Source organism: Cynocephalus volans, chromosome 15 (assembly GCF_027409185.1).
Source record: "Cynocephalus volans isolate mCynVol1 chromosome 15, mCynVol1.pri, whole genome shotgun sequence".
Taxonomy (NCBI): Eukaryota; Metazoa; Chordata; class Mammalia; order Dermoptera; family Cynocephalidae; genus Cynocephalus; species Cynocephalus volans.
Window position 1 is genome coordinate 53,072,107 of NC_084474.1, and position 18,817 is coordinate 53,090,923.

Genomic DNA, 18,817 nt, shown 5'->3' on the forward strand with positions numbered 1-18,817 from the left:
ATTGCAGATTTTACCCTTAAACATTACACAGAAAAAAGCATAGTCCAAAAATAAGTTAGATGAAAGTGTATTATATAATTACTAGTGAAAAGCCATCTGTAAAAGTAATTGTGTGACTTATCCAAAATGATATGTCTAACCAAAGTCCAAAAAACATTAGCCAAGTTGGCTTTAGAATTTCTTAAAATAATTACACATTAAGATACAAGTGTGCTAGAATGCACTGTATTAATTAGTTGATTCATACTTGAAGAATCTGCACACATTTACTACAAACCACTGGAGAAAACACTGTTTATGGTTAATCACACCGATTAATGACAATATCTCATTTCTTTTTATTTATACAGTTCTTTATATTTCTCCAAGCTTTTATTGACAGTTTACTGCAAGTTTGTTACCTCGTGACATTCCCAACAACTCTAGGAGATAATTGTTATTATCCCCAACTTGTAGATGAGGAAACAGAGACATAAAAAAGGGCTAGGATACACTTGCCCATACTCAAAAACAAAAAAGCAAGTTACGTAAAAGCAGAAAATAGAGCCGATTTCTATTTCAAATTCTCAGAATAAAATGAAATTTCTTTACTCTTCTGATTTTTTTGTTTTCATTTTGAAACAATTTCCAAGAGACAACACAATTATCAAAATGTTGTGCCTTTACTCACTCATTCTAACAGTTAAATCAGGAAAAAAATCAGATGCATATCTCTGAGTTTGGGAATGAGTTTCAAGGCATTTAATTCTGCTTCCTAAAAGATTCCATTCCATTCCTTACACTTCTTATGGATGTCTCTCTTGTCTGCTTCAAAGTCACAAATAGTTAAAGGCTTCTGTCTTTTCCACTGCTTCATAGGAACAGATAATGAGTACTGGAGGACTGTTGCTCAAGTCAACTATCACTGGACAGACACTGTTCAAGACATAATATCTAAAATCCAAAGGAAAGCAGACCTTAAAAGCAAACTGTCATTCAATCAAGAATCATCTTTCTCTCTCTCTTCAAAAACCAAGGTAGTCTCAAATTTAAGCTATCTTCCTTTTTGTGTGGAATTATTCCAAAAGGAAGAAAGATGTTTATGTATGGAATGCGTTACTGGTGTCTGTCTGTATATCCTTAGGTGGATAATTCTTTAGCAAATGGGAGAGGGTATATACAAAATTCATAGATTAATTGGCGTATTGAAGACAGGGACTAACAAAGTACTCTAGAAATAGATTTTATTTTCCGTGCCATCCACCTGTTCTGTTTTAGACAACACATATCAAAGTAACACAATATTTTTGCAAGTATTATTTCATAAAATAAAAGATTTACTTTAAAAGGATTAGCACTTTCAAATACATTAATCCTTTAAAGAGAACATTTTTCCATCTTCTAAAATGACCTCAAACAAGCAACTCACAGACTTGTGAAATCAACCTTCTAAAATATATGCCAATTTGAACCTAATTATCACCCCTGAATTAATACATTAAATGCAGCTATAAAAACATATTTTTGTTTTGGTTTTGATTGATGTGAAATTCACAAAATATATAATTAACCATTTGAAAGTGTACATTTCAATGGCAATTAGTGCATTTATAATGCTGGGAAATCACCACTCCCTCTAGTTTAAAAACTTTTCATCACTCCAGAACACCCTGTACTTTAAGTAATAATTCCACACTCCTCAATCTCCCTATCATGTGTCAACCACTAAACTGCTTTATGTCCCTATAGATTCCAGATATTTCATATAGGAATGGTGAAGTACTATGTGTCTCATTGTAATTTGCAATTAATATTAATTCATTTACTTTAAGCATGAAAGATCTGATAATATCTATAATGATTTAGGCTTCATACAAATGAAGAATTTGAATTTGTACACCATAATTTATTTTGCATTTCTAATGTAACTTCTTACTATTTACTGCGCTGCTACCTTTAGGACATTCCTTTTATGCAGTGCTTCTAGAATAATAAAGTTATGACAATGAAGTGTAAAAGATAGAAGCTTAAAGACAAAACTTCTATTTCCAGAAAGCTTTTTTAAGAAGATTCTAATGAGATATAAAGGACACATACCTATTCTTAAGTTATTTACACCCTTTAAATGGGCATATAAAATGGATAATTTACAATACTTACTGAAAATGAAGTCAGAAAAATATTAAAACAGAGTAACCTAGGGAAACATTGCAACCATTAATCAACCACAGATGCTAAAGTGAAATAAAATATGACTGTCACTAGAACCCATTGTGAAATGCAGCCCTCTAGAAAGAAAGAATTTGAGCCTTTTCTCACTTCTAAAAAAATTGAAAACTATATTTTATTTTATCGCCCTATCAAAAAATTAGACAAACACTATAAATTAATTTTAAATATTCAGAATTATAAAAGTAATCCTCTGAAGGAAGAAACTGCTAAATTCTGGAAGTACACAAATAAAAAAAGGAATCAAAATAAGTGAGTGCTGCCACTGAAAAGGCTAAAATACAGACGAGGTGGCATAAACCTCAGCTCATGCTGAATCTCTCATTTAATACATTAATGGCAGTTTCATAGTTATGCCCTAGAATAACAAGCAGCAGCACAAGTCAAGCATGGAGAGAAAATAAATTGCATACGTTTTTTAAAAAATCATCAACAGCCTTGAGCATGAAATTGTAAGCAAAAAATCTGCAATTTATGCAGATTTTTGTGTATTTTCTTTGTTTTCTTTTTTTTGACCGGTAAGGGGATCGCAACCCTTGGCACAGTGTGGTCTGCACCACACTCAGCCAGTGAGCGCACCGGCCATCCCTATATAGGATCCGAACCTGCGGCTCGGCACTACCAGCACTGCACTCTCCCAAGCGAGCCACGGGGCCAGCCCCATATGTGTGTTTTCTATGTGAGAAAATATCAGTCTACAAACTGACACACAAATATCAAGAAGGTCAGCTCACATACTACACAAATTATCTTCGTTCTCAGGCATTAAGATATCATGATTTTGTAAGTGTGGTAGGGGCCCAAGTAAAGTCTCGCCAAAAGCAAAAATGTCCATGGGTAGAATAGAAGGAAATGGGAATTATAAATGTTGTCCTGTGACTTCCTAGAGGTTTTCCCAAGTGGCAATATATGTAGACCTGTATTTTTCCAACCTGTACATCATTAGAGCAAACCAGAATTATCTCCAGGCTGGTAGAGATAAGGTTAAATATAAAGGGAAATATTATATCTAGGATGGCATCTTACTTATGTTGTCCTGGATGCAAAGAATGACAACAAAATTAATAAGCTACATGAGAGTAAAAACCATTCTCTCTTATTCACTTGTATTTCTAGTGACTAGTACTATGCCTGACCTGGGGTCAGAATTTAACATTTATTTCTTAAATAGATGACTGCAGTTTAATTTGCTAAAAACATTTTTGGAATAAAAATTTGGAAATAGATTTTAAGTATCTTAAAATTTTACTTCACCCTTCATATTGTTTTTATTTCTGGAAATTTATCTGACAAAAGAATTTTGTCCTAAAGTAAAAATGCAAGATTTATATTCAAGGATTTCCATGGCAACATTATCTATAATAACATAAATTAGAAATAAGCAAGATACACTGAAATAGTGAGTTAAGTTAAAATGAAGTATTAAATAGCTATTAAAACAATTTTAAGAGGATTTTTTAAAGACAGAAAGTTTCACAATATGTTACTAACTAAAAAGGCAGGATTCAAAAGTTTGTAGGATTCATTGTAGTTTTATTTAAAAATGTATATGTAAGTGAATGATTCAAGTTTAATTTGGTAAAACATTTTTGTTTATGGTTATATTTTAGTGTCAACATAACAGATGATCTCCATTTTTAATTTATTTTTCTGTACTTTCCAGAATTCCCACAATAATTATGTACTGTACATATAATCACTATCTTTTATATATGTGGGTAGGTTATGTGTGTGTGTGTGTGTATAATTTCAAAACAGCTAGAAATTTTACTACCAATATCACAGTGGAACAGATCTCTTCCAACTCAAAGAAAATGAGAAAATGGTACGTATTTTAAATTAACAATTACATGGGTTTTAAGCCAACATTGTTTATAAATCTAAAGACTAACTTACCCTTCATCTGGAACAACAAAAGACCTTGAATAGCCAAATCAATCCTGGGCAAAAAATATAAAGCCGGAGGCATAACACTACCTGACTTCAAATTATACTACAAAGCTATTGTTACCAAAACAACATAGTACTGGTACAAAAATAGACATTCAGCCCAATGGAGTAGAATTGAGAACCCAGAAATCACCCCTCAGGCTTACAGCAATCTGATATTGGACAAAGGCAACAAAAAATCTACACTGGGGAAAAGACTGCCTCTTCAACAAGTGGTTCTGGGAAAACTAGATATCCATATGCAGAAGAATGAAACTCGATATTCACCTCTTACCATACACTAAAATCAACTCAAAATGGATTAAAGATTTAAGTATAATACCTGAAACTGTAACATTACTTAGGGAAAATATAGATGAAACACTTCAGCACTAGATCTGGGCAAAGAGTTTACAAACATGAGCCTGAAAGCATAAGCAGTAAAAGAAAAAATAAACAGATGGGACTATATCAAACTAAAAAGCTTCTGCACGGCAAAGGAAACAATCAACAGAGTGAAACAACAATCTACAGAGTGGGAGAAAATTTTTGCTAACTATGCATCTGACAAGGGATTAATATCCAGAATATACAAGGAACTCAAGCAATTATACAGTAAAAAAACAAATAACCCAATTGAAAAATTGGCAAAGGAGCTGAAAAGACATTTTTCAAAGGAAGACATGCAAATGGCCAACAGGTACATGAAAAAATGCTCAACATCACTAGTCATGAGGGAAATGCAAAACAATGAAATACCACCTCAGTTAGACAGGCTATAATCAAAAAGACGGTGAATAACAAATCCTGGCAAGGGTGTGGAGAGAAGGGAACACTCCTACACTGTTGGTGGGGCTGTAAATTAGTACAACCACTAAGGAAAACAGTATGGAGGTTTCTCAAACAACTACAGACAGATCTTCCATACGATCCAGCAATCCCTCTTCTGGGTATATACCCAGAGGAATGGAAATCATCATGTCAAAGGGATACCTGCACTCCCATGTTCATCACAGCTCTGTCTAAAATAGCCAAGACATGGAGCCAACCTAAATGTCCATTGATGGATGATTGGATAAGGAAACTGTGGTATATATACACAATGGAATACTAACTCTGCCATAAAAAAGAATGAAATACTCTCATTTGCAACAACAAGGATGAGCCTGGAGAAACTTATGTTGAGTGAAATAAGTAAAGCACAGAGGGATAGGTACTGCATGTACTCACTCATATGTGGGAGCTAAGAGAGAAAGAAAGACCACAGCAGTGCGTTGGACTTGCAGAGGGAGAGAACATTCTTTGGGCTACAAACTGGAATGGGGGGGGAAAGGCAGAGGCAGAGGGAGGTTGGGGATAATTGCATGGGGGACATGGGGTACAAACACAATTTGTGGTAATGAGTATGCTGCCAGTATGAATCTGGTCCTCACATCATGGGCATGAGGGTTGACAATCAGCTTTGTATCTTATGAATATTCATAACCAATAAAAAAATTTAAATTTAAATTTATATTTAAAAAATTGAGAACATATAAACAGTTTTTTGCCTACTGTTATAGAAGTGGAATTGAGTAACAAACTCACTTAAAAATTCTATTACAAATAACTATACTTTTTTACTTTGCTCTATGATATGGTATGGTCTCATTTATATAGATAATATAAGTCTTAACTCATGGCAAGTACAATAAATATTTGTCAATTGAAAAATACATAAATAAATAAAGACAAAATTTACATCATTATACAAATAGAAGTGAAACTTTTAAATTTATATTTCCCCCCAATATTTGTGCCTTACCTTTCTACCATATTAATTTTGAACCATGAAGAAAAATACTTTAATCTGAAATTAGTCTAAATCCCTGCACTATGACCCTTGCCCTCCCCTTCTAGTCCAATTTGTAATAGGACCTTGAGATTTCAAATGAGATAACAAAATGGTAGTTACTCATAATGGAAATCTAACTTCTGATCCCTCCTCTACCAATTCAAGCCAACTATACACACACACACACACACACACACACACACACACACACACACACACACACACACACACACACACACAGAGAGAGATTTAGCTATGTACTGGCATCATTCAGCTCCCCACATTAGTTAAAGATGAGCTATTTAAATGAAGCCATAATAAAAAAACAACAGGTAACATTTATTAGCATTTTCTAAGATAGTAGGAGAAAATACACATACATGTATAACTAGAAATGACAACATATGGGCTGTTAACGTATGTAGGGAAATAAGTAGAAAGATGCTACTTATTATGGAGAGTGGAAAAGAGACCACTGTCATCAAATGAAAAAAAAAACACTGTTTATGAAAGAGAAAGGAAAAGAAAGTAATAAAAAGAAGAAATTCATGTTAGTGAGACATTCACAATCTCCTAATAGCATCTCATCTTCTTTCTTGCATAACTTTTCTGTTATTGTCACCTTTGTGGTCAAAACAGTTCCGAAAAGACATGTCTAATGACTTTTTCAATAACTTTTAATATCTTAATTTTGCTTATGCTTCTTATAACACCTTTTAATTAATAAAATTACTTCAGAAAAATCAAACACTACCCCTTCCTCCGAAAAATAAATGGAGAAACTTTTCAGCTGATTTAACAAAAAGCTACTTCTATTGCTCTTAAAATATCAGCCCAGAATAGTTTAGTTTATAACTACAATAATTTTCATCCAAAATACAACGTCTGTTTTTCTGAACCTAAATAGTTCTTTAATACTCACAAAATTTCAAGTTAGTAATCACCAGTATTACTATAAATATTAACCTGTATGCTTCTAAAATATAACTCAATAAATTTATATATATTAACAATTTAAATAGTTTAAGGAGGGAATGACAACTGAACAAATGAATAAAAAGAGAGGACTGAAATTGCAAAGATCTAATATGGACATTATACAACATGCATAACTGAATTTTAAACGTTTATTAGAAAGTGTTGAAATTAGGGATCATTTAATGTCAAATCACTTGGTGTACTCAGTAATCTATTATATATTTCCCCACTTATTTGGTTTTGTCTGTTGACAAAAACATCTCAAGTATCATTATTTTTCAGAGCAATATTCATACTCCAGTAATTATTATTAAATTTATCCCAAATTTCCTTAAGCTTGGAAAGCAAAGAAAAATACATAAATATTTACTTTCATTTTCAGTATCATCTTTGTACAGTGCGACATTTTTATTTCTCTTAAAAATCTATGACAATTTATAGTCATTTAAAGGTATAGAGCAAAAATCATGACCTTGAATTTTGGAATAATTACTAAGGTAAAAAAGGTTTTAGATATCCTCACAAAATCTAACTTTCATTAAATTCCAGAAAACCTAACACTAATAAAAAAAAAGCACTATGATAAATGAACAAAATAGAATTTCAATACATTAAAATTATTAAGAATGAGAAAGTTGATGGTTAAAAGCACAATTATGTTCTAGTAAGAATGTAGTTTACAAAAAATTAGCATCATATTTTGAAAACACTGTTTGATATTCCTAAAAGAGAAATTAATTTAGTGATTACATACTGAAAGTTGTCCAGATAAGAACTGTGGAACATCCCTCAGCATGCCAGGACTCATAGGAGAGGTAACAGAAATAGAAGGACGATCCATTTTCTGAGATTCGAATGAGCTAGAACCTGAAATGATAATTATACATAAAGAATAATAATAATGGCTATTTAATAGTATTTAATAACCTTTACCATATATATTTTAAGTTATTTATTTTTTTAAATGTCCACAAAAAATCATTATATAGACCATTTTCTTAGCCACAATTTGCCAAATATTCTTAGATTTTTTTTGGGTGGGAAGCGTAAGTGCAGTTTATGGATTTTCTTAAGCCAAAAGTGAACCATTTTCTGTAGCAATCATAGTAGAGAATAAGTTACTTCTTCTATTACATGTACTGTACTCATGTCTTACAATAATGTATTACAAAATTTTTTAAAAATAGAAACAGGGAGGAATAACCAAAACATAAATCAATAAAGCAACGAGAAGACAGTCTAAACTTACAATGCTAAGAACTTAAGTACTAGAATGTCCAAAATTATTACGTTTCCAAGGGGTGATTTTTAAAACCATATCTGGAAAAATATAACAAATTAGACTGAAAGAAAGGAAGTGAGGAGCTATGAAAAAGGATACTGAATAGCAGAAAATGCAGAACCACTGTATCCAGAAGTTATATGTATGAATTTATTTCTTTGAAGGGAAAGGAAATGGGACCAAAAAGGACACTGGGGGAATTATGTGCCTGGAATTCTGGACTATGTATTTTGGCACTAATAGTCTCCACACTAAGCTTTTATGAGTGAGATAATAAAAACCTTGTTTGAGGAAGATGACTTTACCACATGTTTAAAATATCGATTGGAATGGAGAGGTGGAAAACAGTTAAGAGCAAATAGAATTCAGTAAGTTGATAAGAGTAAAGATTTTGAAAATGGAATGGAAAGAAGGAATTTAGGTGATAACATCAAATATGAAAATGAGGACTCAGAAGTTTCTGAGATGACATCAGATGACACCCTAGGAAAGATGTAAATTAGGTAACTGGAAATACAGATGGGGCCACAGGTCGGAGTACATACTAGTGTCGCAAGTTAACCTATTGAGTTATATGCCTAACTGGAGATGCAGGGGAATAAAAATCACCTCTAGAGAGAACACAGTGTAAAATGAAGGGAAAACTTCAAGGATCAGAAGTAATAGTGATATCTTTAGCATTATTTAGTAAATAGAAAGAATGATGCCTTTATAGTAAGCTGTTTTGTTACCATAAAGCTTGTTAAGCTTCTGGTTAGCAGGAAGACACATAACAGAATGTATTCTTTGAACATCCGTGGATGAAGGGACAATGATAAATCCTTTTGCTAAGGTAAACTTAGGAGTCATATACCTGGCAATTAAAACCCTAAGAAGAGAAGAATTTATTAAAGACCCAGAAACAGGGGGTTAAGGACTGAGCCTTGAAGAAACCTATTCTTCAAAGTTTAAAGAATAAAAGATTGGATCTAATTTCAGAAAAAAACCCACCGATTCCTCAGGAACAATTTTGGAATTGTAGCCAAGAAGCTTTTTAAATAGCTATAGTGAGATAAAGGATTCCATACTGCTCACATAATATCTGAGTGATATAAGTGAATAAAAATTTTACACACTTTTAAAAACTTTTTAAAATTTTACACAGGATTGTTGTAAGAACTGTGAAAATACTGTTACAACATCAAGCATAGATGCAAGTGTTAAATAAAATGGGATCAATGAGGATGATAATGATAACAATATGTAACAATAATTATAATTATATTATTATTTATTTATTATGTTATAGCTTTATGTGATCATGATATCATTTTGAATAAAATGATTTAATATCTAGCTAAACATGCTAAATCAAATAGGTTATGTGACCACATTTTAAAGTCTAGAGCTATGGCATTCTAAAAGGACTTCACCTCTATGGCAAATATTTTAAAGAAATTTATTCTTAAAAGTGTAAATATAAAAGTAAACCACACCTATCTTAGTAAATTCTCAGTTATTGAGGTATATAGATAATTCTTTTTTTTTTTTTTTTTTTTTGACCAGTAATGGGATCGCAACCCTTGGCACGGTGTGGTCTGCACCACGCTCAGCCAGTGAGCGCACCCGCCATCCCTGTATAGGATCCGAACCTGCGGCCTCAGCGCCAGTGCCACACTCTCCCAAGTTAGCCACAGGGCCAGCCCTATTCTGACCACTTCTAACCATATTCATTGCTACCACCATGTTCTAAATCACCATCGGCTTGCCACTAGATTATCAAATTGTCCTCTCACTGGTCTCTTGGCTTGTACCTTTCACTCCATTTAATCAATTTTCAAAATAGTAGCAAGATTTTAAAATCTAAATATCTCCCCCAAACCATCCTAAGTAGCTTCCAATTTTCCTCAGAGTAAAAGCCAGAGTCCTTACAGTGGCTTATAAAGACTATGCAATTTGGCTGCTCATTATTCCTCCATCCTCGTTCCTACCATTCTCTCCCTTGCTCACTCCATTCAGCCACATTGGCCTCCTTGCATTTCCTTAAATGCACCCTAGGCTTTCCTGCCTTAGAGCAACTGCACCGGCTGATCCCTGTATTTGGACCCCCAGATAGCCATTCTTTTCAGTTTTTGCTCCAGTCCTTCCCTTTCAATGTGGTCTATCCTGATCAACATATTTCAAATTGCAACCCTCCTCCTCCTCCTCTCTCCCAATATCCCTTATTCTACTCTCAATCAAGAAACATAGTTCACTGGAAAAAATCCATTTGTTTAGCATCTGAAATAGCCCTCAAACACAAGTAACAAAAGGTTTCCATGCATTTGACATTATTTAAACTTAAATATCTATTGTTCCATTACTGCTCTGATGTTAAATCAGAATTATTATCCCATTTTCCAAAAATACAAATTAGAATAAATGCAATTATTCACTAGTTTGTTCCAAGCATTTACTCTCACTTAATGAGAGGTGAGGTTGCAAAGTAGCAAATTTTGCAATTGGGGAAAATTTGGGGGATGAAACTTTTGGGAGCCATAGGTAAATTCATGATTTTTTATTGTGATGATGGTTTCACGGGTATATATGTATGTCAAAACTTACCAACTTGTGCACTTTAATTATGTGCAGTATATTGTACTATAACTTAATCAAGCAAAAAATCCATAATAAAAACAGTGTAAAAAAAATTTTTTTTAAATATTATGGAGAGCAATAATCAGCCACAATGTATATCGACAAAATAAAATTTAAAAAAAAATAATAATAAAATAAAAATAAAAAAATAAAACCTTTAAAAAATAATAATAATAAAAATATATATATATATTATGGAATTGTGTACTTTCTTCCTACAGTGACATGAATGAAATAATACCGTTTTCCATCTTTATATGATTATATACTTGAAGACAAGGCCATTATATTTCTTACCTCATATTAATAGATAAACTACTTCATTTGACCTCTGATGAATGATATTATTAATAACAGTTTCTTCTAGAATAAATGAAACTTACTAGACTCCAGTTGTGCATGTGTGCTATCAGGTATTCTAGGTATATCTCTGAAATGACAGAAAAAGAAAACAAGAAACTTTTAACAATTAATGCAACTGTATTTTGATCATTATCAACCTATATTATAATAGGACAGTGTATAGTGAAGAAAACTGTGTATGGTAACAGGCTATATGAGGATACTTCCAAAAGTTCATAGAAATACACGTATTATTATATTCTGTCTTTCCATGAACTTTTTGAAGCACCCTCATATAAATAAGAAGAAAATAAGCCTTACTACTTTATTGCTAATAAAAGCATTCTGGGTTAACAACTATTTAAAAGAATTAAAATTCATATGCATTTACAGATTTATAAAAACATATATTTTATTTTCTACATGCCTAGCTACACAATATGGCTTCTAAAAATTTGTGTATTCAAGATAAATTCTACAGATAAATTTTAATTCTAGTCTACTCTTTATTTTACCTGCTGTTCTAAATCAGTAACATTGAAGTGCAAGTAAAATATCATCAAAACAAAAATTTTAATATTTAGATTGTGATTGAAACTTTTTAAATGCAGTAACTTCACTGAGAAAAAGCAAACATGTTCATATTGGGACTCACAAAATTACCTTATAAATATATTTACAACAAAAATAAGTGTACATTTTTGTTTGAAATTTGACAGGAGGGATAGATATTAATGGTTAAGGGAATTCAGAAAATTACATAGAAGACTATAAATTATTTAAAATATTAAACAAAAATATTTTATTTAAAAATTAAAACATGATTTTGGGATTCTTTAATACCAAGAAATATATTTGATAAATACACTGAGCAGATACACTGCAGTTTTACCATCTTACAAGACTATGAAAAGACAAAATGAAAACTGCATACAATTTCATGTCAGATTCATTACTTTGAAAGGACATTTCAGTAAAACTAAGCTACCAACCTAAGTCACTTTTTCCAGCATAAAAAGAGATTATAATAATACACCCCAATCATTTTCTAAATGAATGAAAACTGGGCATTATTATAGTATAACGAAGAATTTCTGTAGCCTCCACCCTAAAGTGCTCTTACATCAAATATACATTTAATAATTAACTGTCAGCTTATATATTTTTCTATTGTTTGTACAATACATTAGATTAATGTATATCTTTTAGGTTGGCATAATATGTAAGCTTCTGTAAAGGAAATACTGCTGTGATATATAATCAGTAATTCTCATACTTTAGGTGAAAGGATTATATTTATTGCCAACTTTTGGAAATTGTCAATTTAATCTATAGGCAACAAATTACAAAGACAAGAGTACTTTTGTGTTTGCTTATTTTTGGACCATTTACCCATCATTCTTTAAAGATGTTATGTTTTTCCTTAGACTATTCCCTCTATCTGGGAATTGCATGCCCTTTGGTCCTTTCTTTCTTATGCTGAAATCTCCATTTTGAAAAAGTATGTAAAATTTGTAAACTATACTTGATCACCATTTTGAAAATGTAGAGAACCATAGTTCATGAAACTTATCTTAAAAGTAATTGTTACTATAATCTACTTCTGCTACTAATGTCTTTAGCCATCTTCTAAGCTACTGAGATAATAAAAATAGTAAAAACTTAAATATTTCTTCTTGTAATTAATTATATATTCTATCATGATCAGATAAAGAGATATGATTTCAGGTGAGGTGTTTTGGTAAAGAAGAAGAAAAATGTACTGTCCACAAAATAATTTATTTTCATAAGGCAGTCAGACATTTTTGGATTGCACACTGCAAATTGTTTGATACCAGTCAACTTTATACATTTATGAAGTATTGAAACCAAATTACCCAATAGGCCTTGAAACAACAAGCTCCACTTGTGGTTCAGGTTTGGACTCCAAAATAATGTTGTATACTTCCTCAAATGTGGCTCCTTGCAATAGCCTTCCATTCCATTCTAATACTTCATCACCTATGGTGTGTGTGAGTAAAAATAATATTAGAAAAACTAATTCCATAAAATGCACTCAAAACAAAAGCAATCCTATGCTTCAATGACCTTCATAGAATAAAATGACCATTATGAAATAGGAAACATATTGAGAACAGCTTCAGCGGCACAAAATTTGATGACCTGGATGATCAGTATAATTCACCCAAAAGGACAATGGTCAGAGGAAAATAAAATTACATAAAAGTTATCTCTGTGATTTCTTAATAGAAATTCTAATTCTAGAAAACTATCAAAGTCAGTAGCCTCTGAAAATTTTGTGACACTGTACTCTGTTTCTCAATATATATGCTACTGAGCACTTTGTTTTCTTTAAAGGGTCTCCATTGTCTAAATTCTCTTGCAAAAAGCTTAATAATTAGCATCTTATCAAAATCTCTTCAAGGCACTTAAGGATCTCTCCAATAATATCCATTACCCAAGAGATAAGGGGTGGCACATTTTAGGGAACATTTATCTATGAAGTTTGCTTCCTTAACTATGTTGGAATTTTTTTGAAAATAATAAAGCTTATAGGAAACAAAATAGGTTAAAATTAGAAAGATATTAGAATATACATCAGTAAAAAAAATAAGGTCAGTAAATATAAAAATCATCTTATGTGATTCAAGAAATAACAGTTATAACTTTTCATTAATTAATAAAGATTTTCATCTAAGTTAAATGAGCTCTTTGTTACTGGTCAATTCACTTCTAAATGAAAATAACTTTTTCATAACTACTCCAATTTAACATTTAAATGTAAATCATCAAAGGTAGAAACATACCTGGTCTGAGATGTCCTACAGTATCAGCTAAACTTCCTTTTTTCACTTTGGTAATAAATGCACAAAGCCGACCTGATTCGGTCATCTTTCCTCCTACAACCTGTTTAAAAGAGGATAGTATTAAAACAGGCATATTGTTAAAATGAACATAGTTGAAAACTCAAGTAAAAAATATCTAGAATAATTTGCAGGTTATAAAACTGTAATTAAATGTACTGAAAATAATTTCTTAAATAATATAATGTTATTAGAAACTGAGTAAGTAACCTAAGAACTAGCTCTTTTTATGTATTCCAAATGTTTTGCAATTTAATTTATTCTTTGTTGAAAATGTTGCATATATCACAAAAAATTCAGCAATTGGTAATTTCTGTCTTTACTACAGAATTCTTACTTTTGTCACTTCCAAAAACATTATTTTAGTACTATATAACTATATAAACATTTCTAGTTATAAATTTAAAATAATAGAATAAAAAATATTTGTTACTTTTACTATAATTATGACATACTACCAAATTTTCATTAGTAATCTTTTTAGGCACATTGATAATGTGCATAATAATGACAGATCTTTCTTGAGAAAATTACAAAATTTACTTAAAGTCATCAGAAGTAATGTAAACTTTACACCATTTGCATCCCAATTTTTCTATTTTTATGTTTCTATTAAAATATAACATTTCAAAAAAGAAAACATTAGGAATAATGCTGTGGAGTCATATGTGTACCTGTAAGATAGTGGCCTTTTACAAAATTAATGTTTTGATACTGATCAATCGCCATTCAATCAATATCTCAACTTATATAGCAAGTGAAGCAAACAATAGTAACTAATTTCATTACTAAAATAAATTGGTTTTTTTCTCTTCTAAACTGAGTCAAAGATATCTGAATTCAAAAGTCACTGCCTTATCTTATTCTATGCATTTATTTCATAATTACAGTGAATTACATCCAGTTGCAAATCAGTTAATATTAACTAATCAGTCCTATGTTTGATTCTGAACATTAAATGTATAGATTTTATAGGCTTGCATCCTTATTTAAACATTAAAACTTTCTTGGCTTAACAAACTTTAATGATAAAATTTATTTATACTGACTATAATTATTATTATTGAAATCTTACAGTGTGCCAGTCACTGCACTAAATGTTTGTGTATTGACTTATTCAATCATATTATAACAATTCAGTAAGCATTATTATACCCTTGAACAGATGAGAAATGTCATGCACCTAGTAAATGCTGTAACTGGAATCCAAGCCAAGACTTCCTAACCTGTATACCACACTGCTCTAATACTGTCTGGGCAGATCTGATTTAAATACCACCATCATCACCATCATGTGACCACAGGCAAGTTACAACACCTCTCTACACCTATTTCTCATGTGTTTGAGTGTTAAATAAGACGATAGATGTAAATGGTAGAGTGCCAGCCAGATGGTAGCTATCCAATAAATCTTAGTTGCCCAATTCCATTTATACCCAAAGTTTCCTAATATCTCTTACTTATTATATTCTATAGGACAACTTCTATAGGAATGGCTAAGCTCTAAAACACTTACTCTTTTTTCATTTTAGTTTTTAATTCGCCATACTAGATGAACAAAAACCAGAGCTCTTTGCCAAACTGGTAGGTTAAAAATGGAATTTCAGTATACTTTTAATTAGCATTTAAAAATTATTCTTCAATTGAAGATCTTTTCATATTTTTGAAAGTACATTTACTTTTCTGTGACTTGAGTGTTTCTATCTTTTGCTTACTTTTTATTGGTCTTTTCTTATTGATATCTAGAGGTTCATGGTATTAGAAAAATTAGAATTTTGTGACATGAATTGCAAATATTATTCCCAGTTGTTTTTGGTATTTTGACTTTATTCATCGTATTTTTTTTTTGCCATCTCAAAATGTGTCATTGTTGTGTCATCAAATTTGAAGTCTTACTTTATGACTTCTGAATTTTGTATCAATATGAGAAAAACTTTTTCTGTTCAAATATTAATTAAAATTTTTTTCGAACGTTCTTAATGTTTTCTTTTTATGTTTTTTTTTTTAAATATACACAATTTTTATTTGTCAATTATACCTCAATAAGGAAAAAAAATAATTGTTGCCGTGGCAACAAAATATAATGCAAAGGACATATAACTTTAAATATTTATCTACCTATTTATTTTTAATAGCATTTCCAGGGTGTAAAAGACGATAAATGCTCATTGAAATTAATTTTAAAATGCAGAAAATTATTAAGAGAATAAAACCCATAATCCCATCATACATAGGCAAAACCATTAATGCTTTTATGGATTTTTCTTTCTCTCTTTCTGAACCAGGCACTGTATTGCTGCTGGTGGGAGTGTAAATGAATTCAAATGGTAACATTTGTCAAAATTTGAAAGCAAATTAGCACAGCCATTATGTAAAACAGTATGGAGGTTTCTCAAACACCTACAAATAGAACTACCATATGATCCAGCAATCCCACTACTGGGTATACACCTAAAGGAATGGAAATCATCATGTTGAAGGTATACCTACACTCCCATGTTCATCGCAGCTCTATTAACAATAGCCAAAATATGAAACCAAACTAAATGTCCATCGACAGATGACTGGATAATTAAAATGTGGTATATATATACACCACGGAATACTACTCCGACATAAAAAAGAATGAAATTCTGCCATTTGCAGCAACATGAATGAGCTTGGGGGAAATTATGGTAAGTGAAATAAGCCAAACTCAGAAAGAGAAATACTAGATGTTCTTACTCATAACAGCGTGCTGAGAGAGAGAGAGAGAGAGAGAGAGAGAGAGAGAAGAGAGGAGAGGAAAAGAGAAGAGAAGAGAGGAAAAGAAAAGAAAAGAAAAGAAAAGAAAAAAAAGAAAAGAAAAAGGAAGACCACAGTAGTGTGTTGAACTTTCAGAAGGAGAGAACAAACCTAAGGATACTAGTTATTGGGGGGAAGGAGGGGAGGGAAGGGGGTTGAGGAGTGATAGGTTGGGTGGAGGGCATGAGGAAGGACTGTGATTTGAAATGATGAATATGCTAATAATAACAATAATAAAACTTAAATGCAAAAAAAAAAAGAAAGAAAAAACCAGAGCTCTATTTGGTGTATTTAGCAAATAATTTTCTGGTATTTTACAATAAAATATAAATCAATATTTATATTTAATCTCCAAACATAATTATTTTTGAGTTTCCAGACTTCAAATAGTATTCTCTCTTATGTATGAGCACACGTGAACGCACATACACACACATTTTACTACATTAATACAAAAATTATAATTCCTATATAATACACATATAACACTTCCCAAGTTTGCATATTTAGTAATTAAATGAAATTATCATTTTAATAGAATATAAACATAAATATAAACTTAAAGGACAAACTGCATAGGCAAAATAAGTTTGAGCATCTTGTTTAGGATTCAAATTGATCTTAATTATGTTACTTTCAATGTCTTCCAAAATTATATACATGAGTATTGTTACGGAATAATGGCAACTTCTTAAATAATATTTGGAAAATAAAAAGTTTTAGATAATCAGTGCAAACATTTGTAAATTCTTGAAAATGGAAAAAATCCCACTAAATTAGTATCCTTTGCTTTTCTGTTAAATCTGTAAAAGAGTGTAGAGCAAAACTTTCGTACAATTTAGTCTTACCTTCAAACCAAGCATTGCTCCTGAATCTCGAGGTACACTTCCATCTTTTAGACGCTTATTTAATAAAATGCGACCAATTAAACGATCTCCATCTTTAGATGGCTGCCAGGTCACAGGGTGCTGACATATTGCATCAACAAACAAACAAAATTAATGTTTTTTTAATGCCAAATGATCTCTAACTGTACAATCTCTCTAAACTTCAGAATTCCAAACTGTTATGATTACACAAACCAGTCTGTGCTCCAAAACACTGATAAAAGGGCTTACTACATTATGCTTATAACCTCAATTTTATAATCTCAAGTTTTTTCAAAATCCAATTACTTCAAGTTCTTTCAGTTCTCTAACACAATACTAAAGTTATAGAGCTCTCCATAATCTGAGAAATCTTGAAAATATATGCAAACTCTCATCATCTACATGTTGAAAATTAATTAAAAATTTTACGTGCTGAAAAGACAGATTGAAATTCTACACAGTTAAAAATGAGAATTTTCTTTTTGAACACTTTTGGAAGATTTTGAAAGACTGTATTATAGTAAAAACGAAAACATGAAATTTGAACTATGATGAGGACTTTCTTGAATAGGTTTCTACATTAAAATTTTTAAAAATACACAAGCCACAGTAACTTTCCACTTGAATCTGCATGGGAGAAGTAAGCTTCATTCAAAGGTGAGGATAGATTACATTTCTCACTTTTTAGAGGTTCATTGATTCTTTCTGGTCTTTAATCTATTTAGGAAATTACCTTTACTAGATAATTCAATGGTATCCATTGTTAAATAATGTTAAATAATCTTGAAAACATTAATAGTTTATTTCTATCTTAGGGCAGAACCAAGGCCTTTATAAATAACAATACCAACTCATTATGAATGACATGCTAAATAGCAAAGTTAATGACTTGTGTAATCATAGTTTCACAGTTATCTAAAAGTAACATGCATATCTTCATGCAAAATTTAGTAAGCAAAAGACAAGTTCCAGTTAATCACATCTATATGGTAAAGATTTCAAAAGTCCCACTATACTAAAAGCAAAAATAATAAATATCAAAGCATATGGCAATGGCTCTAATGCTAATTAATACTACATTAAAATGCTATGACAATAAAACAAAAGAGCA

The 18,817-nt window shown here is 31.2% G+C and overlaps 1 protein-coding gene across 37 annotated transcripts in view; it reads right to left on the reverse strand.

Annotated features, from left to right (window-relative positions):
• The window catches only part of RIMS2 (regulating synaptic membrane exocytosis 2), a 637,189-nt gene that overhangs the window by 286,770 nt on the left and 331,602 nt on the right, over window positions 1-18,817 (reverse strand). For all 37 annotated transcript variants that reach the window (XM_063079161.1, XM_063079141.1, XM_063079151.1 and 34 more), the window contains 5 exons: window positions 17,686-17,805; window positions 13,997-14,096; window positions 13,067-13,190; window positions 11,231-11,277; window positions 7,704-7,816 (listed from right to left, as the gene is read on the reverse strand). In XM_063079161.1, coding sequence (XP_062935231.1) covers window positions 7,704-7,816; window positions 11,231-11,277; window positions 13,067-13,190; window positions 13,997-14,096; window positions 17,686-17,805 — 504 coding nt within the window. The remainder of the gene's footprint in view (window positions 1-7,703; window positions 7,817-11,230; window positions 11,278-13,066; window positions 13,191-13,996; window positions 14,097-17,685; window positions 17,806-18,817) is intronic.